This window comes from Patagioenas fasciata, chromosome 23, assembly GCF_037038585.1.
Source record: "Patagioenas fasciata isolate bPatFas1 chromosome 23, bPatFas1.hap1, whole genome shotgun sequence".
Taxonomy (NCBI): domain Eukaryota; kingdom Metazoa; phylum Chordata; class Aves; order Columbiformes; family Columbidae; genus Patagioenas; species Patagioenas fasciata.
The window spans coordinates 5,960,540-5,985,891 of record NC_092542.1 but is presented as its reverse complement, the minus strand read 5'-3'; the positions used below and the strand labels follow the sequence as shown (position 1 = coordinate 5,985,891).

Below are 25,352 nucleotides of genomic sequence, written 5' to 3'. Positions count from 1 at the left end.
CTGGTATGTACATAATTGCACCAAGCGTGTGTGCCTGCATGCAGATGGACATGCTTGTGCAATTGCACCACACGCTCGTGCAACTGCAGCACACACTCGCATCTGCACGTGTACACACGATTGCACAATTGCAGCATACACTCCTGCCTGCACGCACACCCATGTGCACACACTTGCACTCGCGCTTGCACATGCATGTGCTTGCACAGTTGCACCGTGCACTCCTGCCTGCCCGCATACCCACACGTATGCACGCACACAATTCCCCTATGCACTCTCGCCTGCACGCACACCCACGTGCCCTCACGTGCTTGCACAGTTGCACCACGCCCTCGTGCCTGCACCTGCGCCCATGCACACGTGCGCTTGCACGACTGCACCACGTGCTCCCATCTGCTCGTGCACCCGCGTGCCCTAACGCTCTTGCACAATCGCCCCGCGCGGTTGTGCTCGCCCTCGTGCACCTGTGGCGCGCTCCCGCTCTCGCACACCTGCGCGCGCGCCCGCCGTCGCGTGGCGCCAGGGGCGGGGCCTGGCCCGACGCTGCCCCGTCCCCATGGCAACCGCGTGCGGCCGCCGCGCGCGTGCGCGCTGTGTCGTTCGCCGCTTCCCGCGGGCCCCGGGTCCTTCTGACCCCCTTGGGCCCCTCTGACCCCCCCGGGTCCCTCCGACGCCCCCGGCTCGCCTCGGGTGCCCCTCCGCTCCCTCGGGCTTGCCCGGCACCTGCAGGTTTACCTCAGGTTTTCCCTTGCCCGGGCTTCTCCCCGCTCCCCAAGTCACCTCAGGCTTTCCCGCCCTCAGGTTCCCCCCACCTGCTCAAGTTCCCCCTCAGACTTGTTCCAACTCTCCCTCTTTCCCTTCGTCCCCCCCCGGCTTGTTCCTCCTTGTCTCCACTTCTCCCCCAGCCATTTGCAGCCCCTCCGTGTCTCCCGGGGGGCTCCTTCCCCTCAGTGTCCCCCACTGGGGGTGCAGCCCCTGCTCCCCACAGCCCCCCCAGCCCCCTGCCCATCGAGCCCCACGCCATGGCCTGCGAGGCGGTGAAGGTGATCGTGCGGTGCCGGCCCATGAACGAGCGGGAGAAGGCGCTGGGCTGCAGGGCCGTGGTGAAGATGGAGAGCGCGCGGGGCCGCTGCTCCATCCACAACCCCGCCGGGGAGCCCCCCAAGCTGTTCACCTTCGACGGGGCGTACAGCCAGGAGCACAGCACCGAGCAGATCTACAACGACATCGCCTACCCGCTGGTCGAGGTAGGTTGAGGTTGGGTCTTGGGGGTAGTTTCTTCCCAGAAAGGGCTGTTGGGTGTTGGGATCCTTTAAAAAGGCGCTGCTTAGAAACACTCGTCATGGGCTGAAGGCTCTGGAGCTGTGCTCCTTCATTCCACGTCATGGAGGATCAGGGGAGAAAGGGCTTATTTTGTCCCAAAATTCACGGTCTGAACAATGAACCGTCCCAAGCTGGGCTCGGTGCCTTGTGCTCCCATTGGAAAAGAGAGAGAAACTGGAGCGTCCAAACGTGACTCGTGGCATCGTGTGACCAGGGAGAGCCAAGTGCTCCGAGTCCTCAACTCCAACCACCACAGCACGCCAAGCAAAGCCCTCAAACGGAGCAGAGAAATCCATCACGTAGATTATTTATTGTTAGATTTGTAGATTATCCATAATGTAGATTATTCTTATTTATGTTCTTAGGAAAGAGCTTGAGGTGCTGGAGCGAGTTGAGAGAAGGGAACGGAGCTGGTGAGGGGCTGGAGCACAAGTGTGATGGGAGCGGCTGAGGGACCTGGGGGGTTCAGCTGGAGAACAGGAGCTGAGGGGAGACCTTCTGATCTCTGAACTGCCTGAAAGGAGCTTGGAGCCAGGGGGGTCGGGCTCTGCTCCCCAGGAACAAGCGCCAGGAGCAGAGGAAACGGCCTCAAGTTGCCCAGGGGAGGTTGAGGTTGGAATGGAACCAGTTCAGCAAAATACCCAACCCAAATCCCCTCAAAAGACCCAGTATTGTTAGAAAAAGAAACAGGGATAAAATGACCAGTGATAATTATAAGATGGATGTTCCTGACTGTGAGAACAACCGGGGTCTGAAACAATAGATTATTAGATTAATAAGTTATTTTTTAACACCTTATTTAAACCTTGAGAAAACCAATTATCTTCTGTTCCTACCGTGCTTCCCTGAAATAGGAACAAGCAAAAGTGAGGGCTCCTTTCAGCCAGCTTTCCAAGGGAAAGTTATTCTAAGCTACAGGCCCTCCTTTTGGCCACCCTACAATCAATTAGCATTCAAGTCATTATTATACTCTGGTGTATGAAGATCAAGCCGTGTTTGATGTTTACTTCCAGCTCTTCCTTTAAAGCACCCTTTACGAGGTGAGGTTGAATCTGGATGATATATTTCCAATTATACAAAGGACAATGGTGATTTTATTTGTTATTTCTCCATTTTCAGGGTGTCACCGAAGGCTACAACGGCACCATATTTGCCTATGGCCAGACTGGCAGCGGGAAGTCGTTCACCATGCAGGGAATCACAGATCCTTGTGCACAGAGAGGCATCATCCCCAGGGCGTTTGAGCACATTTTTGAGAGCGTACAGGTAGGTGTGGAAGGACGTGAGAGAGATCCTGTTGTAAGACGGTTTGATATCGAGAAAGGTGAGTTTTATTTTGTACCTCAAGGAGCAGGAGTGAGAATGGGACAGGTTTTTGGGGGTGCTGCTTCTCATTTGAAAGCCTATGGGTAGTCAGATGAACTTCACCCTCATCTCCGCTGACTTTATGGACTTGCACGTGAGATATTTAAGTGCCAAATTCCCTGTAGCGAGCGTGTTGAGCGGTCACACCAGGGAATGAAGTGCCAGGAGGGATTTGCTGAAGGGAGTGAGCACCCAGCTGCTGTTGGGATCTACGGGGTCTGCCCACTCGCCTTTGTTTTGAGAACCTCACCCCAAAATCGCTCCTGTTTTCTGCAGTGCGCTGAAAATGCCAAGTTCTTGCTGAGAGCTTCCTACCTGGAGATTTACAATGAAGACATACGGGACCTTCTAGGAGCCGACACCAAGCAGAAGTTGGAGGTGAGGCAGAGTCAATGTGTCTTAATGAGGAAGTGCTTTAATTTGCTCAGACAAGCGTTACCACGAATGCCTGGCAGAAGTGCCACAATGTGCTCTGTCAGAAGCTGAATGCAGAAGATAAGATATAGTGATGAATATGGAAGCCAAGAGGAGGTTTTGAGGGACTTTAGCAAAAGTTTAGTGGCAGAAGGAACAGGATCCAGTCCCACGTGTCCTTGACAGTGGCCGGTAGCTCAGCAGAAGCCACGTGAAAATTGTTACGGGACAACAATGGAATAAAGTGTTTATGGGGCAATTTCTTCCTAACCCTTTTCATCTCATGGCTGTCATGAAAGCAGGAGGATTCTGTCCCTTACAAATATTTAATCCGATGTAATGTAGCTGTGGATGATCTCATTATCTGCCTAAAACAAAAAAGGCTGATCCTTTTTTGAGGGGACAGAGCAGATATTCCTCCCCATGGGAACACACAGGGAAGTCGAGCAGTTTCCAGAAACGCAGGAGGGCGACCTTTCCCGAAATGCTAACCAGGGGGTTGATTTTGATTCAGTTTACTTCTTGGTGGCTTTGCAGATCTTTTTGCACATCTTCCTGGGGCAAGCTGCAAATCTCCCATCCTAATTTACTTCCCCACGGGACTTTTCTGCTGAAGAAAAGCGAGGCAGCAGCACCATCTTCCGCACAGACGAACCAAAATGGTGCCAGAGCCAAGCTGCCTGCCGGGGCAGGTTGTTTCTAACAGGTTGCTGACTTTAAAGGAAGCAAAACCCTCTCAGCTTCACTTTCCAAACCGGAGAAGGGTTTGCTGTGGTTTGTCCTTTGTTCCACATCAGCGGTGACACCGGTTTCCGTGGCAACCGCGGTTGGCACTGGGAGGGCAGGAATTTGGCAGAACAGTTTCCAGGGTAACACCATCACACCGGTGACAGCGGCTGCCTGTTGCTGCCTCCACCGAATAACTCAGGGAGACCGAAAGCTGACCCTCTGCTTTCTTCTGTGCCCCCCAATTCTCCTCCAAAATCCCATTTCTGCTTTTTGCCTTTCAACATCAGTGCCTTTGGTGACTCTGAGGGCCGCAATCGCCTCCTGGGGCAGGAAAACCTCTGATGAGCAGGTTTTACAGAGCTCTGCAAGGAAAATGACCCCGTTGGTCTGTCGTGGAGTTCAGCAGCCCCGTCCTCGCTTAATTATTCCCCAGAGATTCTGCAGCATCTTTAAATACAGCCCAGCCATCCACGGGTTCTCCTGTAGCACAGGCAAAAGTCACAGTGTGTGAACAGTCTGGATTCATCCTGAGCAGTCACAGCTTTAGAACAAGGCTAAAATCCTACCAAGTTTAGTGTTCAACCAGTTTTGCTCTGTTCTGTGCTGATGTTTCTACAGGAAGCACTTAAACCTTGCCTCTTGTGGCGTGTGCATCACTGAAGTATCTAAGGATCTCCTTGGGAAGTCACACTGCGGTGCCTATCGCTCCGTGACACCGAGTCGTGACAGGGAGATCTTGATATCCCAGCTGACACGACAGTTCTGTGTTATGAACCCCGCAGATGTGGGGCGTAATGTTGCCATTGAAAATGAATTCAGCTCATTTCAAATTCCCAGTGCGAAGGGAGCATCGGAGGGGGCTGGTGTAGGAGGGCAGGGATCTCTCTTTGTGGATTATTTTATGTAAGTTTGATGGATCGCTCAAGATTTTGAATATTTCAATTGTTTATTAGCATGTGCATGAAATTTTTCTTCTGCATGATTGAGAATTGCTGAAAAGATGCATTTAACACTGTGTCTATCCAGGTGCCTGAATAAGATTTTAGTGCATCTTAAAAATGAACTAATCTGGAGAAAAATTATTCCGCCTGTGTGTGATGGGTGTGACTTTGGGAATTCTGTCAGTGACATCCAAACACCCTCTCAGAGCGGAGGGGGTTGGTAAAAAGCACTGATAAGAATATCCATGACTATTGAATCTGTGCTTTGATTTTAAAAAAGCTTTGTGTGACTGAAGAGACACTGGAGCCTTTGCCATAATAGGTGAAAGACATTCCAGCTCTTTTTTTTTTAAATATGCAGCTTGATAATAGGGGAGGTAGAAGCACAGGTTTCTCATCTGAATCAATCAGCAAACTTTTACAGAATCACAAAATCCCAGAGTGTCAGGGGTTGAAGGGCCCTGGAAAGCTCATCCAGTGCAATCCCCCCATGGAGCAGGAACACCCAGCTGAGGTTCCACAGGAAGGGGTCCAGGCGGGTTCGAATGTCTGCAGAGAAGGAGACTCCACAACCTCCCTGGGCAGCCTGGGCCAGGCTCTGACACCCTCATCGGGAAGAAGTTTCTTCTTGTATTTAAGCAGACCCTCCTGTGCTCCAGTTTGCACCCATTGCCCCTTGTCCTATCACTGGTTGTCACCAAGAAGAGCCTGGCTTCATCCTCCTGACACTCACCCTTTATATATCTGTAAACATGAATGAGTCACCCCTCAGTCTCCTACATCTCCAGAGCCCCAGCTCCCTCAGCCTTTCCTCACACGGGAGATGCTCCACTCCCTTCAGCATCTTGGTGGCTGCGCTGGACTCTCTCCAGCAGTTCCCTGTCCTTCTGGAACTGAGGGGCCACAACTGGACACAATATTCCAGGTGTGGTCTCCCCAGGGCAGAGCAGAGGGGCAGGAGAACCTCTCTGACCTACTGACCACCCCCTTCTAGCCCACCCCAGGTACCATTGGCTTCCGGGCCACAAGGGCCCAGTGCTGGCTCATGGTCACCCTGCTGTCCCCAGGACCCCCAGGTCCCTTTCCCCTACACTGCTCTCTAATAGCTCATTCCCCAACTTACACTGGAACCTGGGGTTGTTCCTGCCCAGATTCAAGACTCTACACTTGCCCTTGTTATATTTCATCAAATTTTTCCCCACCCAGCTCTCCAGCCTGTCCAGGTCTCTGATGGCAGCACAGCTTCCAGTGTCACCATTCCTCCCAGCTTGGTGTCACCAGCAAACTGGGTGACAGTCACTCTGTTCCCTCGTCCAAATCATTGATGAATATATTGAACAATACCGGCCCAGTACTGACCCCTGAGGCACTGCACTGGATCCAGGCCTCAACTGGACGCTGCCCCACTGACCACGACTCTCTGGCTTCTTCCCTTCAGCCAGTTTGCAGTCCACCTCACTACTACTTTAACTCAAATTCTTTTTGTCTGCAGAGCCACGAAGGTGCTTCCGTGTTTTTGTGTGGTCTTATTCCTCCTTAAGAAATTATCCGACTTTTTGGTGCTGCAGTTTAACTTCTCCACGTGCCAAACTTGCGTAGCCCTCAAACTTCCGCATGGTTTCCTGCAGGCTCAGTGCATCTCGTTCTAACCCGCTTTGCGTTGTCCCCGTTTGCAGCTGAAGGAGCACCCCGAAAAAGGGGCATACGTGAAGGGGCTGTCCCTGCACACCGTGCACAGCGTGGGCCAGTGTGAGCGGCTCATGGAGACGGGCTGGAGAAACCGGGCAGTGGGTTCCACCCTCATGAACAAGGACTCGTCCCGCTCCCACTCCATCTTCACCGTCAACGTGGAGATCTGCACCGTAGGTAGGTCGCTGGATGTCCTGCCTTAGGCCTGGGCCCAGCAGGATATGGAATCCATGGGGTTTGACCCATCACCCAATAGCTAAACCTCGATCCTAAATGATTTTAGGGCCGGTAGAATCAGAATTGTGCCCTGACATGGACATTCTTTACACAGTGAAATGGCTGAGAGGGTTTTTTTCCCTCAGTTCCCCCTTGGGAGACAAATATCTTACACGCAAACTGGGAACATTTTTAATTCTCCTTCAATTCCTTTACCACCTTCAACCTTTATTTCCAGCAAAATTTATCTCACAGCCCATACAATGGCTTGGAGTTCACACATTGTACAACCCGGAGAAACTTAATTCATGATTTGTCTTGTCTGCCCTTCTTTACAACGCCAGTCAGATCATTCCACCTAGCGATTCCTTCGCTGGGCTTCACCAAGGGGCACATCTTTTAAGCAAACAGCTAATTTGGGCTTTAAGATGGAATAAAATAATCCCTTAATGATATCTTAATGACTGATTTTTCCTTTCTCGAATATCTCGTTTCCACTGGCATTTCTTTAGCTGATAAAGCTTCATTGCTGGGTCTCAACACGGATGTTGGAAGGTTTTCATTTCTGGGACTAAGAAAGGAATGAGTCTCCTGTATTCTCTCTAGTACTGGACCCTGAACAGCTTGGTTTCATTTTCTTCAGCTGTTTCAGTCATGGGGAGAGTTACGCGAAGTCTTCCAGACTTGTGGCTCCAGGTGTTGGTGACGATACCTCATTTCCCCTGTCCAAAATGGTGTGTTTGGGATTATAATAATATCTCAATTAGCACAGAATGGTAATCCTTGCATTAGGTGGGTCTGTAAAACCTCTTCTGTGTTGCAGATGGGTGTAGGGCTCTTAATCTGGCCTGCGACGTTGTCTCTGGTTCAAAGCTTTGAAAACCCGTCACAGGGAGCAGGAGGGCAGGTGGGGAAACTTGCAGTTAAATGGAAGACAGATGGGATATTTGGGGAGAAAGCTGAGGGTTCTGGCACAAGCCCCATAGCTGGATGTTCTATTGGGGTAATCATTAGTTGAAATAGTTAATGAAATTGGTATTTATGTTGCCATCTTTAAGTTTCATGGTGAGGTGCAGCAGGACGTTTAAACTCATTTTCCAGTTGAGCCTGTAGTAATTATAATTTACAAGGAGTTGATATTTTAAAAGATCTCTTTGCAATTCTGTGAAATGACTCTTTATAGTTACAGTTTAGATTCAGGAACAGGATTATGACAAACCTCTGGCTGCAGATGCATGAAATGCACGAGTTACCATCAGCATTTTTACAGGATTTAGAGTAACAGATGGATAATTCCTTTACATTGTGCTTAGGGATTGATTTGTTAATGTGAAGGATGTCATAGATTTTGCTGGGGCTTGTGCCACCAGAACTGGCTGACGTGCTGTACAAAAATCAGACGGGTGAGATTTTGGGGCTGCCGCAGGAATTTTAGCAACGGTCTGGGGACCTCGTGCCACCATGGAAACAAAACCGCTGAGCACCGAGCTGGAAACAAGAGGCGTCCCTGGGTGAAAGGACCGGCAGGACCAAAACAGCTTTGTCATTGTCTGCCGGTGTTTACAGACACTGGGGGAAGGAGGGAAAAGGTTAGAAAACCTACTTTTTGTCACTGTCCACTCACCCCAGCTCTCAGAAGGGACAGTGACAGGGTGCTCTGTTTAACCTCCATCTGTTTTGGGGTTTTCTTTCCCATGTCTCAACATGCCAGAAAGACCTGGAGCAAAATACGTTTGCTCAGCAGCAAACGTTAAGTTCCACGGTTAACAATCAGTTGCTCTAACAGATGAAATATCTTGGGGAAACATTTTAATGGTTTGTTTGTTTGTTTCCCTTCTAACTTTCACCCATGCATCGTATTATTCATTGGTCATGTGTAGGTATTGTCCACAGCCACAAATCTGAACTTTTACTAAACTCAAGGCTAGGTTTTGTAGATATCTGTCTGGAAAAGGGCGGACTTGGTTTAAACCTCGATGCTTTCTGTGCTCGGAGCGCTAAAGGAGCTCTTCCCTTGAACCTGGGTTGTAATCACGAGGGATAACTGAGACATGCAGATCCAAATATGTGGTCCAGTGTTTGGGGCAGTGCTGTGTGATTTGGGAACGTGTGTCCAACTCTTTGCTCTGCATGAGGCTGGAAAGTTAAGCAGCCAGCAAAACCGCGGGGTTCCTAAATCAAACGGGTGCGCTCTCTCGTAGTCACAGGGAATTTGTGTCATCACGTTAATCCGGCTCCAAAATGCAGGTCAGGAAGCAGATGTTACCTGCGAGGTGAGCTTCCAAGGAGCTGCTTTTAGCTTCAGCTCACATCCTCTCTCGCCTTAAAACGCTGGAATGGGAACGGCACCAGCTCGCTGGGTCTGACTCCTCACTCACCGAGATCCATTTCCTCACCCAGGTGATTCAGGCTGAGCGTGGTCCCGATTTCTTGCAGCTTTCTTGTTTCTCGCCCGCGTTCCTTCATTTTCCTTTCTCACTGAGAATGTCATGAGCTGAGGAGGAACAGATGCCGCCGAGCGTGCCTGTGTGCTGAGTCACGGCGATCTGGGCGAGAGGGGAGATCTTGAACATCGCAGCTGTCTCGGGACAGAAAGCCAGCTGGTGGGCCTTGATGTGTCTGATAGAATGTGCTTTTTCTTTCGAAGCGCAGCAAGAAAATTCTTGAAGACGTCCATTAATTAGAGCAGGCTGGATTTTGCTCTTGGGAAAATCTGTAGATTGGGAGTTCATGGAAAAACTGTTTCCCAACGTTGTGTCTACTCCAGCCTTTCCCCAGCAGGCTGGAGAGGTGACACTGCTGCCTGTCCGTGTCCCGTTGGTGTTCAGGGAGCCTGTTCTTCCGCCTGTGTTCTCCAGCTACCCCTGCTCTGGTTTCTCTCCAGTTGTCAGATATTGTTTAACTTGGTGAAACAATCCGAAAAGGAAAAAAAATGGTATAAACTCATGGTCTGACCTTGTTACTCGCGAGGGCTTTGCCTAAATTCTAAACACTGTGGAATTATGTGGAGGGTGTGTCTGCAAGTGTGTGTTCAGGGCTCACTGGGAGAGTTAGAATGAGTATGAGTTCTTACTGTGCAGGACCTTGTTCAGGAAAGCACTAAAACATGTAGTTCTAAGATTAAGAAGATATTTATTTACTTCACAGTATCACAGTATGTTTGGGATTGGAAGGGACCTCAAAAGATCATCTAGTCCAATCCCCCTGCTGGAGCAGGAACGCCTAGGTGAGGTCGCACAGGAAGGGGTCCAGGCGGGTTTGAATGTCTCCAGGGAAGGAGACTCCACAACCTCCCTGGGCAGCCTGGGCCAGGCTCTGCCACCCTCACTGAGAAGAAGTTCTTTCTCAAATTTAAGTGGAACCTCTTGTGTTCCAGCTTGATCCCATTGCCCCTTGTCCTATCATTGTTTGCCACTGAGAAGAGCCTGGCTCCGTCCTCGTGGCACTCACCCTTTATATATTTATAAACATTAATAAGGTCACCCCTCAGTCTCCTCTTCTCCAAACTAAAGAGACCCAGCTCCCACAGCCTTTCTTCATAAGGGAGGTGCTCCACTCCCTTAATCATCTTTGTTGCCCTGCGCTGGACTCTCTCCAGCAGTTCCCTGTCCTTCTTGAACTGAGGGGCCCAGAATTGGACACAATATTCCAGATGGGGTCTCACCAGGGCGGAGTAGAGGGGAAGGAGGACCTCTCTCGATCTACTGACCACCCCCCTTGTAATACACCCAAGGATGCCATTGGCCTTCCTGGCCACAAGGGCACAGTGCTGGCTCATGGTCATCCTGTTGTCCACCAGGACCCCCAGGTCCCTTTCCCCTACACTGCTCTCTGATATGTAATTTCCCAACCAATACTGGAACCTGGGAGCTGGGGCCCAAATGCAGACAAAGAACAGGGCTTGAACAGGAAAGTAATGCCCACAGAGTCCTGTTTCTTGAACTGTTAAGATGCTTCCTCTTAAGCAGAGCCTAACCTGGAATTATTTGCTTGCAGACGAGTGCGGGCAGGACCATCTCAAGGCTGCAAAACTCAATTTAGTGGATCTGGCGGGAAGCGAGAGACAGTCCAAAACTGGAGCCACGGGGGAGCGGCTCAGAGAAGCCACCAAAATCAACCTCTCCCTCTCGGCTCTGGGCAATGTCATCTCGGCCCTGGTGGACGGCAGGTGCAAGCACATCCCCTACCGAGACTCCAAGCTGACCAGGCTGCTCCAAGACTCCCTCGGAGGAAACACCAAAACGCTGATGGTAGCGTGCTTGTCTCCGGCTGATAACAACTACGACGAAAGCCTCAGTACTTTGCGCTACGCCAATCGAGCGAAAAACATCAAGAACAAGCCCTGTGTCAACGAGGACCCCAAGGATGCTCTGCTGAGGGAGTATCAGGAGGAGATTAAGAAGCTGAAGGCGATCCTAGCTGGGCAGATGAGCGCGAGTAGCTTGTCAGGTAGGACAGCCCTTAGCGGCTGCAGAGATGTTTTATCTTCGACAGGAAAAACACTGTGTCGACTTAAATCACAGAAAAAATCACTGATAGAGTTTTATTGGGGTGGACATAAAATGCTCACATAAAATGCTCAATGGATTTCACCTCAATCTGCCCCTTACCTGTTGGCGGAAGAGTTCTCCCATTCTGATAATGGACGTTTCCTTCACTGTTGCCAAATGGACCTTATTCCACTGGTAAAGACCGTCTCAGTTTTGCAGTGGTTTCAGTAATGAACAATTCTGTTAGAAAATGCTGATGTGATTAAAATCCTCGTCTCTTCTTGGTCGTTCTGCTAGAATTTGGTCAGTCACAGAAGAAAGGTTTCAGCTGGGAGAGAAATAATAATGTAAAATACCTTATTAAATATACATATATTTTCAAAGTTAGCATTGCCCCTGTTCTCTTGCACGCTGAATTTTTGACACTGCAAGACAAGTTTTGCTGTGCTGACCGCATTTCTTACAGAGGCAGCACTGTCCTCTCTTTGAAGATTCAGCTGACAACTCTTTGCTATGAAACAGAAATAGCAAATGTGGGAACCAAAGGGTAAGAACGGTCTTTAGGGACCCGCTTCACCTTTGGAGAATTATCCGCTAAAAAAGGGCAACTTTCAGCAGAGGAATAAGGCTGTACGATTATTTTGTTGTTGTTCCTCTCCTTTCTACCACTATGAAGAAAGAAGGTGATTTCCTTGCACCTTTCATCTCCTTCCCAGTGTCTTTTATCTTCCAAATCTGTCAGCATAGCCCTGGAAACAAGTCTCCTGTTATTCTGCCATGGAGATTAGATTTAGATTTGCTTTCCTACACCTGAAGCTTAAACCTCTCCCCCTCTGCTCAGCGCCGACTCCGCTCCCCACACCTATGGAGTCCCAGGCCAGTGGGCGTTTGGCAGCACAGATGCTGGCGCCCGAGCGCGGTTTAAAGCCGTGTGTGGATTGCAGTGTTCTTTGTTCTATTTCCAGGCGTTCTACAGACAATCCTACCCGGTAATTGGGAGTGATTTTTAATTCTGCTTTGCTTTGTAGGGCTTCAACCTGCTGAGGCTGCTCACCTGGAAGCGAAGCCAGTTCACCTCCTCAAACCCCAGGTAGATCTTGAAGCAGAGAAGCAGCTGATCAGAGAAGTAAGTCAGGAGGGGACATCCTGGAGTGTCTTTGACTAAAGCTTGTGGGTTTTTACAATGATCGTTATAAATATGGTGTAGGGCTGTGTGGTTCAGCCTTTTCAGAACAGTTTTCTTCCTATTTGTTGGCCCTTGAGCTTCTGGGGACAGAATGCGTTGATGGAGGCCTTATTTACAGTTCTGCTTTCAGCATTGTTCCCACCACTCTGGAGATGAATTGAAATGGGTTGCTAAGAATTATTGACGTACATATAACAAGTAGAGGAAACTACATGTGAAATTTAGATTCCTTCTGTCAGATGAGGGAAAAATGGGAGGAAAGTAGTAGTCAGAGATGTTAGGAACAGTACAAGGATAAAGATGAAGAGGGGATGTGGAGCCAGGAGGAAGAATGAGGAGCTGGCAGTGAGGACAAAGAGAGAGTGGCCGGAGGAAATAAAACTCTTACTCTTTAAAAAGCTCCTTCCAGGGCACCACATCTGTCTCTAGGGCTAATGAGTCACCTTCCATTGATACTGTGTGGACTTAAATCACGGAAGTCGTCACTGGTAAAGTTTTATCGGGGTGGATATAAGCTGAGAGCTCATGTACCGTGAGGAGCAGGGCTGTGGCGTCAGGCTGCCTGCTCTGCCTTCCAGGAGTACGAGGAGAGATTGGCCCAACTCAAGACCAGCTACGAAGCGGAGCAGGCGTCCCGCGCCCGCCTGGAGGAGAATATCAGCAGCCTGAGGAACCACTACGATCTCAAACTGGCTGCGCTCGAGGAGAACCTCAGGAAGGAAGCAGGTGTGGGGGAGGCAGGTTTTGTCCTCTCCCCTATTTTCCTGGCCCCTTTTCCCTGTCAGAACCCCCTAAACCTTGAGGTGACAAAATGTGATTTTTTTCCCACATAGCTTGGATATTTTCTGCCTTAAGGCAGCATTTCTTTTGAGCGGAGGTTTGAGCTGCAGCGACGCCTGGTCTTGGCAGGCGCTGCTCTGCCTTGCTGCCTTTGCACAACTTGCACACCCAAGACGAGGGTGGCTGTGGCAATCTCTTCCATGCGGTGCAGCCCGTGCTCTCCCGGTGGATTATCAACCACATCGCTTTGCTGGAGGGTGGATATTGCTCTTGTATAGCTATAAATCACTGCCAGTTATCCTCTTCATTACCACTTTTCATTTATACTTCTGCAGTGCCTCAGAGCATGTTTTACAATGTGCTTGTGCAGCACTTATTGCTCAGTATTAATTCTTGAAGCTATATTCTTCATTTTTGATGCTATCACTTTCTAAGGTGAGAGGTTCATTTTTCCCCCCGCCCTGCTCTGATTATAGATGTGCACATCTTCACCTCCGAAATTGAGTATTTGTGCGGCAAACACAAGGACTTGGGCTCTCCCAACCCTGTAAAATCTGCATTCCTGCCCTGCTATGCCCTCTGTGTCTTTGATGGCTTTGACTGACCAGCATAAATAAGAGACCTTTTCCTTCCAGACACATAGTTTTTAGCTTTTGGTGAAGACTTTGTGTGATGTTTCCACAGATTTACGCTATAGTTCTGCAGAGCCGGTTACTGACATTGTGATGTTTCCTCTTTTGCTCTTTAGCTGCCGTGAGGACTGAAACTACTCCTGAGCAGACACCTCTACGTGAAGACCCTGTTGCTGCAGCAGATGAAGAACAAACGTCAACCCAGGTACCATTCAAGCTGCTTCTCCCTGGGTTGAATAAACCTGAGTGGGTCGTGTCGTGGTTCATCTGTCCCAGAACTCACATTTCATCTCTTTGGAGCTGCAGCTTTTGGTTTCCTCTTGTCCTCAGGACCCAGCCGCACCTCAGACAGCCCAAGACGCTGGCAGGGTGAGCAGGGGGAGCGCTGGCGCAGAGGTGGCTGTCACTGCCGAGGGGGTGTCCTTACCTGCAGACCAGCAGAAGGTGCTCGCCAGGTCAGTGATGATGCTGCTCCTGCTTCCTGGGCACTGCTTACAACAAACCACCCTGTTTTTAGAGAATTGTGGGATCATTTTTGTTGGAAAGGACCCTCACGATCATCAAGTCCAACCATTAACCTCACACTGTCACTAATTGATGTCCCTGAGAACCTCATCTCCGTCCATTCAACCCCTTCAGGGATGGTGACTCCACCACTGCCCTGGGCAGCCTGTTCCAATGCCCTTTCTGGGCATTATTTTTCCTCATATCCAATCCTTCCATGATCTTACAACTGTCAAGCTTCAGCTGTGACTTCAGCACTGCACAAAACTAACTACACGCGTATTCTTTGCCCCCAAATTAACTTTGTTCTGCTTGGGCAGATGAACGCCACAGCTAACAGCTACTTAACGATGCCAAGTGCCATAATTATGAGAGAAAATCTGGCAGGGAAACCTCTCCCTTCTCTGGCTTGTTGCAGGTGTAATTTATGAGGAGCTTATAGAGTTGGATCTGGTGGTCACTGACAAGAGTCCCTAAACAGGTTATGGAGGCCAACTCCTTTTTCTCTTAAAAATGGGTTTTGAAGGGCACTTAAGCCATCTCACATCAGTACCAGTGAGGTAGCGGGTCTACCTGCTGCTCGTGGTGGAGGAGAGCGCGTCCTCCACGACTCTTCCTTCTCACTGAGGTCACTTTTGCCTCTATACTCACACATCTGACGATGTTTGTGAGATGTCAGGCAGAACTGGCAGCAAAATTTCCCAATAGTCACATTTTAGGGGCAGCATTAGACCCCAGGTTTTCACCTGGGTGAGAGAATTCCTTTAGTTCAAGTATGACACAGAGTATGGAAATAATACGGGGGTTTAGTGCTGTTTTAGAAATGTACACTTTAAGCAAATTCTGCTGATTTCTCTCTTTTAGTCCGTTGCGTGGAATGATATTAAAATTAGAAATGCTCAACAGAAGCTGTATTGTGGATGATAGAGTTTGATTCGGAAAAATCTTGTCATTTTTTTAACCAGCCTTGTAGCTCTACTGTGAGCTCCTGTGGCGCTTGCTCGCTCTGTTGGGCCTCTCCCAACTAAAAAAGGAGCTTTTAAGAACCCTAGAATAGCAGAATCTGTAATTTGTGGGCAATTCTCTCTATTAATGGCGAGGTCTCCAAAGAAACCATTCGTTTTGATGATACAGCAAATCTTATTAGTCCTATTGCAGCGTTCTTTCTTGTGACAAACCCCGAGTTCTCTGCAGATGAGGTGGGAGGGTTTGGTTCCGCGTGGGGATTTTCAAAGCCACCTGTTAAAAGCTTTACGCGTCAGGACGGCTGCGAGATCTCGGCAGAGCGAGGATTCAATCGCGCATTAAGCAAACGCAACCAAAGGCTGCTCGGCGAGTGCGGTGAAATAAAACAGTGGGTCATCTCTGGCGGAGGATGAGGTCTGAAGGTAATTAAGAGGGTGTTATCAGCGGAGGTTTTAGCAGCAGTGGGATTTTCTCCGCTTTGAGGCAGCGCTGCCCAACCTGAGCTATGCGCTCTGCTGCTGACAAAGAGAACGGCTCTGCAGCACGGCTGGGGCTTTATTTCTGCATCCCGTTTCACGGCTTTATTTCCATGGCCTTTTTGCCCCAAAAAGGAAATTGTCCTGTGGTTTCCAGCCATGCTTCTCCCATAGCCACCATTTAGAATATTTCTCTGCCTAATTTTGGCACCTCGTGTCCTTCAAAGCAAGAAGTAAGAATTCATATAATATATCCAATGTATATTTCAACAAGAATTTAAATACGTATTCACCAAAACAGGGGTTTTAACAAGAATTCCGTGACTGTAGTTATGGATGCGCTTCGTCTTGGGTCTGCAGGAATAGTTATGACAGAAACTGTTAATAAAAGTGAAATTTGCTGTGATTACCCAGGGCAGCAAATCTCACCAGAAATCACTATTTTCTGTGTCTTCCCAAACGTCACTCAGGCAAGGACGTGTGTCCTCCAAGCTTTACAAAGATGGTTTTTCACCTTGCTGAGCTAAGAGAAGCGTTTGCCTTTTCCAGGCTGCAGATGTTGGAGCGAGAGGTGGTAGGAGGGGAACAGGCTAAGAACAAGGACCTCAAAGAGAAGCAGAAACGCCGGAAGAAACACGCGGACGAGCGGAGGATGCAGCTGCTGGCCGCGCTGCAGCAGACGGACGAGGACGGCAGCGACTGGGTTCTGCTGAACGTCTACGACTCCATCCAGGAGGAGGTTCGAGCCAAGAGCAAACTCCTGGAGAAGATGCAGAACAAGGTGAGCAGCTGAAAATGAACATCGCTCTCCTCCTCTGTGGTTTGTTTAGAACATGACTGTGTCTGCAGCAAGTATTTTATACCTGTGCCTGCGTTGGTACCTTATAAAGCTTTTTGTGTGTATTTTTATGAGATATCGGGTGCAGCAGCCCTCAGGGAGGGGAATTAAGTTGTTTAGACACCAAACTCTGCCTGTTTTAAAGGCTGATCTGGAGGATGATGTGGAGGCGACTCCCTCTACTGCTCACCACGACCTATTGCACAGCTCCCTCCTAACACACCTGCGCTCCTGGAAGAAATTACACCCTGAAAAGCTTTCTAGGAGGGAAAAAAGAAAGCAAATAAAATAAAAGCAATGCTCTTAAATTGTAGGTAAAACCAGTTTTGTTCTGGTGAGGCAGAGTCAGAGCAGCTTCTAAATAATGTGTGTGTGCGCAGTCCTAAATCTACATGTTAAGAACTTGGTTTATTTCTGTATTTTGGTTATCAAAGAAATGTTTCACCTTTGTCATCGACATTAGGAACTCCCAGGGGTTCGTTAGCACTGGGCTCAGACCACACCAGTAACATTAACTTAAGGTCTGTTAGAAGATGTGGCACTTCGGCAAAACGTGAGAAATCTTTCATTAAACCAGATGTGGAATAATCTCTGCACACAAATCTGATCCTAATTCTTAATTATAAATTAGAAATCCCAAACACTGGAGGTTTTATCTTCCCACCTGTGTCTTACAAATCTCCAGCAACCGCTGCTCTGTCTCCTTTCTAATCCCAACCATTTATTCTGGTTTTATGTCCCAGCTCCACGCTGCTGAGACTGAGATCAAAGATCTGCAGTCGGAATTTGAGCTGGAAAAAATCGATTATCTCGGCACCATCCGCCGGCTGGAGCGAGACCTGATGCTCTTCCAGCAGCTGCTGGACCGGGTGCAGACCCTGGTCCGCCGGGACTGCAATTACAGCAATCTGGAGAAAATCAGGCGTGAATCCGTCTGGGATGACGAAAACGGCTGCTGGAAAATTCCAGAGCCTGTCGTTCAGAAAACCCGCCTGCCCGCAGGTGAGAGGAACATCGTGACGGTGCAGCCGGGCCAGCAGATCACGTTGGGATCACGTTTGCTTGTAAAATCTGCCACACACAGAGAGTTTGTCTAGAAAGTTTAAATAATAATATCACCTAATGCAAAGGGTGGTCAGGATTCTTCCAGAATCCTGAGGTTGGGGACTGGGCAGTGTTAATTGTTTTAGAGATAACGACCCTTTTACATGTCTCTTGTCACAGCAGTTCCAGCCCTGCCACAGACCAGACCTGCCCGACTGAGCCCCACAGGTGACAGCGGAGAGCTCTCGGTAGGGTGCATTTCTCCCCCCTTTTTATCATATTTTACCAAATTTGCCTTATTTCGAAGCCATAACTCAAGGGCTAGCACGGAGTCTGGCACTGCTGATGGTGTTTTCCCCTTCCAGCCTGAGGAAGACCGCTACAAGCTGGTGCTAAACCGCAGCGACAGCGAGACCATCGCCAACAGCTACTTCCGATCGCGGAGAACCAGCCGCATCCTGCACCAGGACCCGACCTCGGACCCAGGTAAGAGCCCTTTTCCCACACATTGCCCACGGTCACTGGCATTTTCCTCATGTTATTTTTTGAGGAAAGCTCTTTTGCAATCCAGAATCACAGAATCATTTTGGTTGAAAAGACCTTTAAGACGATCGAGTCCAACCGTTCCCCACCCCTCCTGTCCCTGCCCCATGTCCTGAGAACCTCATGTCCGTCTGTCCAGCCCTCCAGGGATGGTGACTCCAGCACTGCCCTGGGCAGCCTGTTCCAATGCCCCCACAGCCCTTTGGGGAAGAAATTGCTCCCAGATCCAACCTCAACCTCCCTGGTGCAACTTGAGGCCGTTTCCTCTGCTCCTGGCGCTTGTTCCTGGGGAACAGAGCCCGAACCCCCTGGCTCCAAGCTCCTTTCAGGCAGTTCAGAGATCAGAAGGTCTCCCCTCAGCTCCTTTTCTCCAGCTGAACCCCCAGGTCCCTCAGCCGCTCCCATCACACTTGTGCTCCAGCCCCTCCCTTCTCTCCACTCGCTCCAGCACCTCAAGGCCTTTCTTGGTGTGAGGGGCCCAGAACTGCCCCCAGGACTGGCGGTTTGGCCTCACTGTGCCCAGCACAGGGACGGTCACTGTGCCGGTCCTGCTGGCCACACCAGCGCTGTCACAAGCCCGGACGTGCTGGCCCAGCCCGGCTCACTCCCCATACGGAGTCTTCGCCCCTTTTTCCCGGTTTTCCCACCGCCCCCCTCTCCTCCCGCAGCTCCCCCCGGGCTGGATCGGGCTCCCAGCGGCGGCCCCGCCGCTCCCCGGCCGTTCCGCCTGCAGGCCCTGGCCCTGCCCAACGCCACCACCAAGCGCAAAAAGAGCAAAAGCGGCTCCAAAAGCCGCCACCACTGAGGCGACGCAGGAACCCGCCAAATCTCGGTCTTTTTGCACCAAAACGCTCTCGCCTCCGCGTCGTAGGGCGGGACAGAGGGAGATCTCGCTGTCACTGTTCTGCCGCGCCCTGTACCCCAATATTCGCTGCAATAAACCAGTCTGACTCCGCCATTTCGAGGTGTTTTACTGAGAACCCGCCTCCTCCCGCTCGGTACTGACCCCGCGTTCTCGCCGCCATTTCCCCCACGTCCCCTCAGCGGGGCTACGGTGGCCGCGCGGAGGTCACCAAAGCTGATTGGCTGGCGGCGAGGAGCTGTCTGTCGGTGATTGGATGGTGTGGGAGCGGCGCTTGGCTCTGATTGGCTGCCCGGGTGCTGCTGGGAGGGCTCGGCGCCGGCAGCACGATGGCGGCGGCCGCGCTGCGGCTCTGGGGGCTCCTGGCGGTGCTGGCGGCGGCTGAGGGGGGACCCCGCACCCTGGTGCTGCTGGAGAACGGCAACCTGCGGGACACGCACTCACTCTTCTTCCGCAGCCTGGCGGGTAGGGCTCGGGGAGGCTTCTGGGGCACCGCGCCGGCTTGAGGGAGGGGATGTGGGGGGCGGTTGCTGTCCCCTGCTTGGGCTGAGGGAGAAGATTTCGTTTCGCGGGGGCTGAGGGGGATGTTTGGGGTCCCCTGCTTGGGCTGAGGGAGAAGATTTGGTTTGGGGGGGTGAGGGGGTGTTTGGGTTCACCTGGTTGGGCTGAGGGTGAAGATTTGGGTCTTTTGGTGCTGAGGGGATGGGGCTGGTGTCCCTTGGTTGGGCTGAGGGAGGAGATTTGGGTTCCAGGGAGTTGTCTGGGGTCCCCTGGCCAGCCTGAGGGAAAGATTTGGCTCCTTTAGTGCTGAGGCGGGTGTTGGGGGTCCCCGGTCAGGCTGATGGGGGGATTGGCATCCCCTGGGGGTGAGGGGAGTGTTTTGGGTCTCCCGGTCAGGCTGAGGGAGGAGATTTGGGTCCTTTGATACTGAGAGGGAGTGGTTGGAGTCCCTTGGTTGGGTTAAGGGAGGAGATTGGGGTTCCCTGGGGGCAAGGGGGTTGTTTGGGGTCCCGTGGCCAGGCTGAGGGAGGAAATTGGGGGTGTTTCCCCAGCTGTGTCAGTATTTTGGGTCCCCTGCAGTGTTGTTCCCCACCTCATGGGTGTCAGCAGGACATCTTTGCAACAAAAAGGCTCTTCAGGAGCACATAGAACCAAACTAAGCCCCAATGCTCCTATGACACTTTTTCCATATTCCACTATTTATTGGGGAAAGACAAAATGTCTTGATTTTGTGAAATGCTAAAGTTGTCAATTCCACCTTGTGGATGCAGACAGGGGCTTCGATCTGACGTTCCGGACGGCGGATGATGCGAGTCTGTCCCTGATCAAATACGGAGAATTTCTGTACGACAACTTGATCATTTTCTCACCATCCATAGAAGGTAAATACAGGAGAGCAAAACTCAAGTGCTCTTAGAGCTTGGTTGTATTTTTGTAAGTGAGATTTCTGGTTGTTTTGTGAATTTTAATTAAATCTTGCACTTACATGTTATTTTTTGTGTTTTGTACCTGGCAGCAAACTGTGGATGCTTTCAGGCCTTTAATAATGATTCTTTCAGCCACAACAAAAGCAACTTGGTGTTTTGTCATGGTTTAATTCTGCCACCATATTATTTCAGTGAACTGTTGATGAATTTCTTGTGTGTGCTTTCAGATTTTGGTGGGAACATCAATGTGGAGACCATCACCGCCTTCATTGACGGTGGTGGGAGCGTCCTCGTGGCTGCCAGCTCAGACATCGGTAAGTACAAACGCTCATCAGAGCAAATTAGCGCATTTCAGCAGCTTCTTGTAACAAGTACCTGCATTGCTGACACTTTGCCGTGAGCAAAGGGTTTATTCATCCTTCCTTGAGCTGCAACAAAAATGGTGAGAAAACAGAGTTTCTTGTGAACCTCAAGGCTTGTGCGGTGAGGAAATGGGTGGATAGTGGCATTTGTTAACATTTGGAGTGGGAATTTATATGAGGGAGGTTGTGTTGCTCCCTGGGGTTTGTCTCGTAGAGGGTGAACGTGTGACTCTGAGCTGAATTTCCTTTTCATTTCGAGTGCTGCAACAAGTGTCTTGTCACAGGTGTGTAACAGAGAATCCGTTTGTCCTTCCAGGCGACCCGCTGCGAGAGCTGGGCAGCGAGTGTGGGATTGAGTTTGACGAGGAAAGGACAGCGGTGATCGACCATCACAACTACGATATATCTGACCCCGGCCAGGTAAACGCATCGGGGGGGAATTTCACAGCCTCAGACACCGAGTGCGACGCTTCGGGTGTGGGAGGGGGGATTTTCACTCCCGGAGATCCGTATGGAAATGTATGCATTGCTGCGATTTTTTTCCCCATCGTGTCATCTGGTAATTTAAAATTAAAACCTATATTCAAGTCTGAACTTTATATATCCTGCTAGTTTTTTAATTTAAATTGAACTGAGCAGTATGCGGATGTTGCCTTAGTTTGACGATGAAAGTTGCTAAATATAGCGAAGTAAAATACTGTGGGCATTGGTGTCTTTATCAAAAGGTCTTTTACATTTTGTTAAATATTAGTATTAATTAAATTTGATCATTCTATAATAAATAAACAAAAAAAGGCTGCTTTTCTGCTTTTTCATTGGATTGTAACGCTCATCCTGCTCGATTTTGTAAAAACAAATATATGTTTCAAATAACTCGACACCACGGTCACACTGCTCTGTCTCCTTTCTCCCAGCACACGCTCATCGTTGCCGACACCGAAAATCTCCTGAAGGCCCCCACCATCGTGGGGAGAGCGGCGCTGAACCCCATCCTCTTCCGAGGGGTCGGGTAAGCCAAGGTGTGGGGAGGAGGCGAGGGGCTTGTGGTGGGGGAGCGGAGCAGCAATACCCGTGTTGCCGTAGCGTTCGCTCTTCACACGAGCAATCTCTCTGGATTTTGGGGAACAATAAAGGGAAAATCTCTACAGCAGATTATTTGTTGACTTAGGAATGTTTTTTTAAATTGAAATAAGTGAGGCTTGTTGGTATATTTGAAGGAAATATTTGGTTTGAAAGGTGAAGGGGCTGGAGCACAAGTGTGATGGGAGCGGCTGAGGGACCTGGGGGGTTCAGCTGGAGAACAGGAGCTGAGGGGAGACCTTCTGATCTCTGAACTGCCTGAAAGGAGCTTGGATCCGGGGGGGTTGGGCTCTGCTCCCCAGGAACAAGCGCCAGGAGCAGAGGAAACGGCCTCAAGTTGTGCCTGGAGAGTTTGAGGTTGGATCTGGGGAACAATTTCTTCCCTAAAGGGCTGTGGGGCATTGGAACAGGCTGCCCAGGGCAGTGCTGGAGTCACCATCCCTGGAGGGTTGGACAGACGGACGTGAGGTTCTCAGGACATGGGGCAGGGACAGGGGTGGGGGAACACTTGGACTTGGTGATTTTGAGGGGCTTTTTCAACCAAAATGATTCTGTGATTCTGGATTTCTTGGTGTGTGCAATTGTTTCACCACCTCCAAAGGGTGAGGTGGTTCATATGGTTGAGTTGGCGGCTGCGCATCTCTCAGGATGTGGGGATCTGGGGGGTTTCTGGGACTCATAGTGCCTCTCCCTGTCAGGATGGTTGCTGATCCCGACAACCCGCTGGTGCTGGACATTCTGACCGGCTCCTCCACCTCTTACTCCTTCTTCCCAGACAAGCCCATAACCCAGGTACACTCCCTTCCTTCTTCTCCTCTGTTGGGTTATACTCCTACAATTAAATCCCACAAATATCAGCAAATTGGGAAAAAAGCTGGAGCGTTTCTTCTCCTGATTGATTTTTGAAAGTGTCAGGCTGTCATTTGCTTTCCGACTTTGTCCTGGGAACCTTCGTCTTTGCTTTTTGTTGGTGTGAAAGTGTCCAGCATGAGGGAAACTTTGGGAGAAGGGGCAGCCCAGAGCAGAACGTGTCTCCTGGCCTCATCCCAGTCCCGGGAATCCCGTTACTGGTTTTTCTGAATTTCTTGGTTTCTACTTGGTTACAGGATGCATGACCTACAGACTGTTCCACCCTGCAGCAAACCGGAGATTAATTATCCTTTTGTCATCTATAAACGCTTTTATAACTACGTTTCTTTTCAGTACCCGCACGCGGTTGGGAAGAACACCCTCCTGATCGCCGGCCTCCAAGCCCGCAACAACGCCCGCGTTGTTTTCAGCGGCTCCCTGGATTTCTTTAGCGACGCTTTCTTTAATTCCGCCGTGCAGAAAGCTGCCCCTGGCTCCAAGAGGTACCGTGGCTTCCTGGCGTCCCTGCCCGGGGAATATTTGGTGAAGAAAGTCATGGGAAACAGCCAAAAAATATTTACGTGATGGGAAAGAGCAGAAAGCTTGAATTAAATTCTGGGTGATGCATTTGTTTGGCGTTGTGGACCAAAGCGCTTTGGGAATTAATTCCATCCTCTGACTCTGTGGAGCTTTTTCTTGCTTTCATATCTGTTGTAGGTTTGATTTTTGGCACGTGGTGGATTTTTTGGCGCGGCTGCTTTGCTTTCTTCACCTTCCTTCCTCCGCAGGTACTCACAGACTGGCAATTACGAGCTGGCCATCGCCTTGTCCCGCTGGGTGTTCAAGGAGGAGGGAGTGCTGCGCGTGGGGGCCGTGTCCCACCACCGCGTGGGGGAACTCGCGCCTCCCAACGCCTACACCGTCACCGACCTCGTGGTGAGGACCAGGAATTGGGGAGAATTCGCACTGGGGACAGGTCAAGGTTTGCTTTCAGGCCTGGCTCGTTAACTTGACGCATCGTGGGTTCGTTCCAGGAGTACAGCATCGTCATCGAAAAGCTTTCTGACGGCAAGTGGGTCCCGTTTGATGGCGATGACATTCAGCTGGAATTCGTCCGCATCGACCCCTTCGTGCGCACCTTCCTGAAGCGGAACGGTGGGTCCCCCTGCTCGGGGCCATTTTTGTGGGTTCCCCCACTTTGGGGCTGTTTTTTGGTGGGTTTTCCCCCCTTGGGGCTGTTTTTGCCACTTGTTTTCTGCAGCTTCTCCCCTCAACGTCACCTCCGTCTCTTTCTCAGGCGGCAAATACAGCGTGAGGTTCAAGCTGCCGGATGTCTACGGGGTGTTTCAGTTCAAGGTGGATTATAACCGCCTGGGTTACACCCACCTCTACTCCTCCACCCAGGTGAGCGCAGGGGGAATTAATTGCGTGATGGGAATTAATTGCGTGGGGGGAATTAGTCGTAGGGGTGGCCAGGCTGCCAGACTCACAGGGACACTCTGTCCCTTCCCAGGTGTCCGTCCGTCCCCTCCAGCACACCCAGTACGAACGTTTCATCCCCTCGGCATACCCCTACTATGCCGGCGCGTTCTCCATGATGGTTGGACTCTTCATGTTCAGCATCGTCTTCCTGCACATGAAGGAGAAGGAAAAATCTGATTGAGAGAGAAATTCCTCCTGGGAGAAGAAAAGGCTTTTCCACAGGGACACTGGTGTGTGAGGCGAGAGGACTGGTAGGTGCCAGACACGCCGTGGGTTTGTGTTTGGTCTTTTTATTTTCACACACGAGGGGGAATAATAGGAGGGAAAATGAAATTTTGAGGGGAAAATCTGTCGCTGAAGCATCTGCAGATGCTTGATCGTGTCGTTCTGTGACGAGATCGGTGTTTGTCTCGCCCCAGTGCGGGAATGATGTTGATTTGAGATTAAGAGCCTTCTCAAAATAAAGTCTTGCTCCTCTTGCCCTGGGTTGAAGTGAATTTACCATGTGGCGTCTTTGGCTGCGTCCCCAGATTTGCGGGTGGCACTTGGGGGACTTGTCACCTGCGGGAGTTCGGGGTGTTTTGGGGGTGAACAGCCTCACGGTGCCGAGGCCGGAGAGCGCTGAAAGGTGAAAGGGGGAGTCTGGAGCACCCCAGAAAGCACACCGAGGGGTCTGGGGTGTCCCCAGAGCACACCGAGGAAGACTGGGCACCCCAAAAGCCAAGCGGTGCCCTGAAAAGCAAGCAGGTGGGTTCAGGAACACCCCAGAATGCACCATAGGGGTCTGGGGAGGAAGAGGCAGCTGGAAGATGCGATCCCAAGAAAACGGGTGAAGTGGAGGAACCGATGGGGGCAGAGGGTGTGGGACAGAGCTGAGCGGCTCTCGGGGTGCATCTGGGATTTTTTTGGGTGTGGTGGGGCTATTTCAGGGTAGAAGATGGGGAAATGGAGCTGTGTTTTCCTCCGTCCCTGCCTGGAGGGCTGTGGAGCCAGCGATGAACCCAAGGGGTGAATTGGGGACTGGAGTGAGGGGGTGACAGAATTGAATATGGAAAGGGTGAGTGTCAGGAGGATGGAGCCAGGCTCTTCTTGGTGACAACCAGTGACAGGACAAGGGGCAATGGGTTCAAACTGGAACACAGGAGGTTCCACTT

General features: G+C 50.6%; 2 protein-coding genes and 1 long non-coding RNA gene across 6 annotated transcripts; 2 read left to right on the top strand and 1 right to left on the bottom strand.

The window, feature by feature from the left end:
- Positions 1 to 570: 570 nt before the first annotated feature.
- On the top strand, positions 571 to 19,309 carry KIF17 (kinesin family member 17). Of its 4 annotated transcripts, none has more exons than XM_071798476.1 (14): positions 572 to 1,247; positions 2,443 to 2,589; positions 2,965 to 3,066; positions 6,449 to 6,638; positions 10,674 to 11,126; positions 12,196 to 12,293; positions 12,932 to 13,079; positions 13,882 to 13,970; positions 14,096 to 14,220; positions 16,261 to 16,492; positions 17,293 to 17,551; positions 17,774 to 17,841; positions 17,959 to 18,079; positions 19,181 to 19,309. In XM_071798476.1, exons 1-14 carry the CDS (start codon positions 1,023 to 1,025, stop codon positions 19,216 to 19,218), a joined length of 2,295 nt encoding a protein of 764 aa, XP_071654577.1. In that variant the 5' UTR covers positions 572 to 1,022; the 3' UTR covers positions 19,219 to 19,309. The 4 variants fall into 4 exon arrangements, with proteins under 4 accessions (XP_071654575.1, XP_071654577.1, XP_071654574.1 ...); XM_071798475.1 differs by lacking the exon at positions 19,181 to 19,309 and adding an exon at positions 18,805 to 19,094 and having other exon boundaries at positions 573 to 1,247; XM_071798474.1 differs by lacking the exon at positions 19,181 to 19,309 and having other exon boundaries at positions 571 to 1,247; positions 17,777 to 17,841; positions 17,959 to 18,797.
- On the bottom strand, positions 9,886 to 12,429 carry LOC139825511 (uncharacterized). Its single transcript, XR_011735592.1, has 3 exons — positions 12,222 to 12,429; positions 11,288 to 11,495; positions 9,886 to 11,188 (listed from the first exon to the last, which is right to left on the bottom strand). It is a non-coding gene; the product is annotated as an uncharacterized lncRNA (long non-coding RNA).
- Positions 19,289 to 24,676, top strand: DDOST (dolichyl-diphosphooligosaccharide--protein glycosyltransferase non-catalytic subunit). Its single transcript, XM_065855445.2, has 11 exons — positions 19,289 to 19,463; positions 20,270 to 20,380; positions 20,653 to 20,739; positions 21,104 to 21,207; positions 21,702 to 21,796; positions 22,566 to 22,659; positions 23,071 to 23,219; positions 23,505 to 23,652; positions 23,751 to 23,871; positions 24,014 to 24,120; positions 24,230 to 24,676. Exons 1-11 carry the CDS (start codon positions 19,328 to 19,330, stop codon positions 24,377 to 24,379), a joined length of 1,302 nt encoding a protein of 433 aa, XP_065711517.1. The 5' UTR covers positions 19,289 to 19,327; the 3' UTR covers positions 24,380 to 24,676.
- Positions 24,677 to 25,352: the final 676 nt, after the last annotated feature.

What these genes read in the sequence shown, in the direction of transcription:
- KIF17 (XM_071798473.1), top strand. Translation starts at nt 1,023, where the DNA reads ATGGCCTGCGAGGCGGTGAAGGTGATCGTGCGGTGCCGGCCCATGAAC. An exon ending in ACATTTTTGAGAGCGTACAG is followed by an intron (nt 2,590 to 2,964) that starts GTAGGTGTGGAA and finishes TGTTTTCTGCAG; the next exon opens with TGCGCTGAAAATGCCAAGTT. An exon ending in GTGACAGCGGAGAGCTCTCG is followed by an intron (nt 17,842 to 17,958) that starts GTAGGGTGCATT and finishes TTCCCCTTCCAG; the next exon opens with CCTGAGGAAGACCGCTACAA.
- DDOST (XM_065855445.2), top strand. Translation starts at nt 19,328, where the DNA reads ATGGCGGCGGCCGCGCTGCGGCTCTGGGGGCTCCTGGCGGTGCTGGCG. An exon ending in ATATATCTGACCCCGGCCAG is followed by an intron (nt 21,208 to 21,701) that starts GTAAACGCATCG and finishes CCTTTCTCCCAG; the next exon opens with CACACGCTCATCGTTGCCGA. An exon ending in CAGACAAGCCCATAACCCAG is followed by an intron (nt 22,660 to 23,070) that starts GTACACTCCCTT and finishes GTTTCTTTTCAG; the next exon opens with TACCCGCACGCGGTTGGGAA.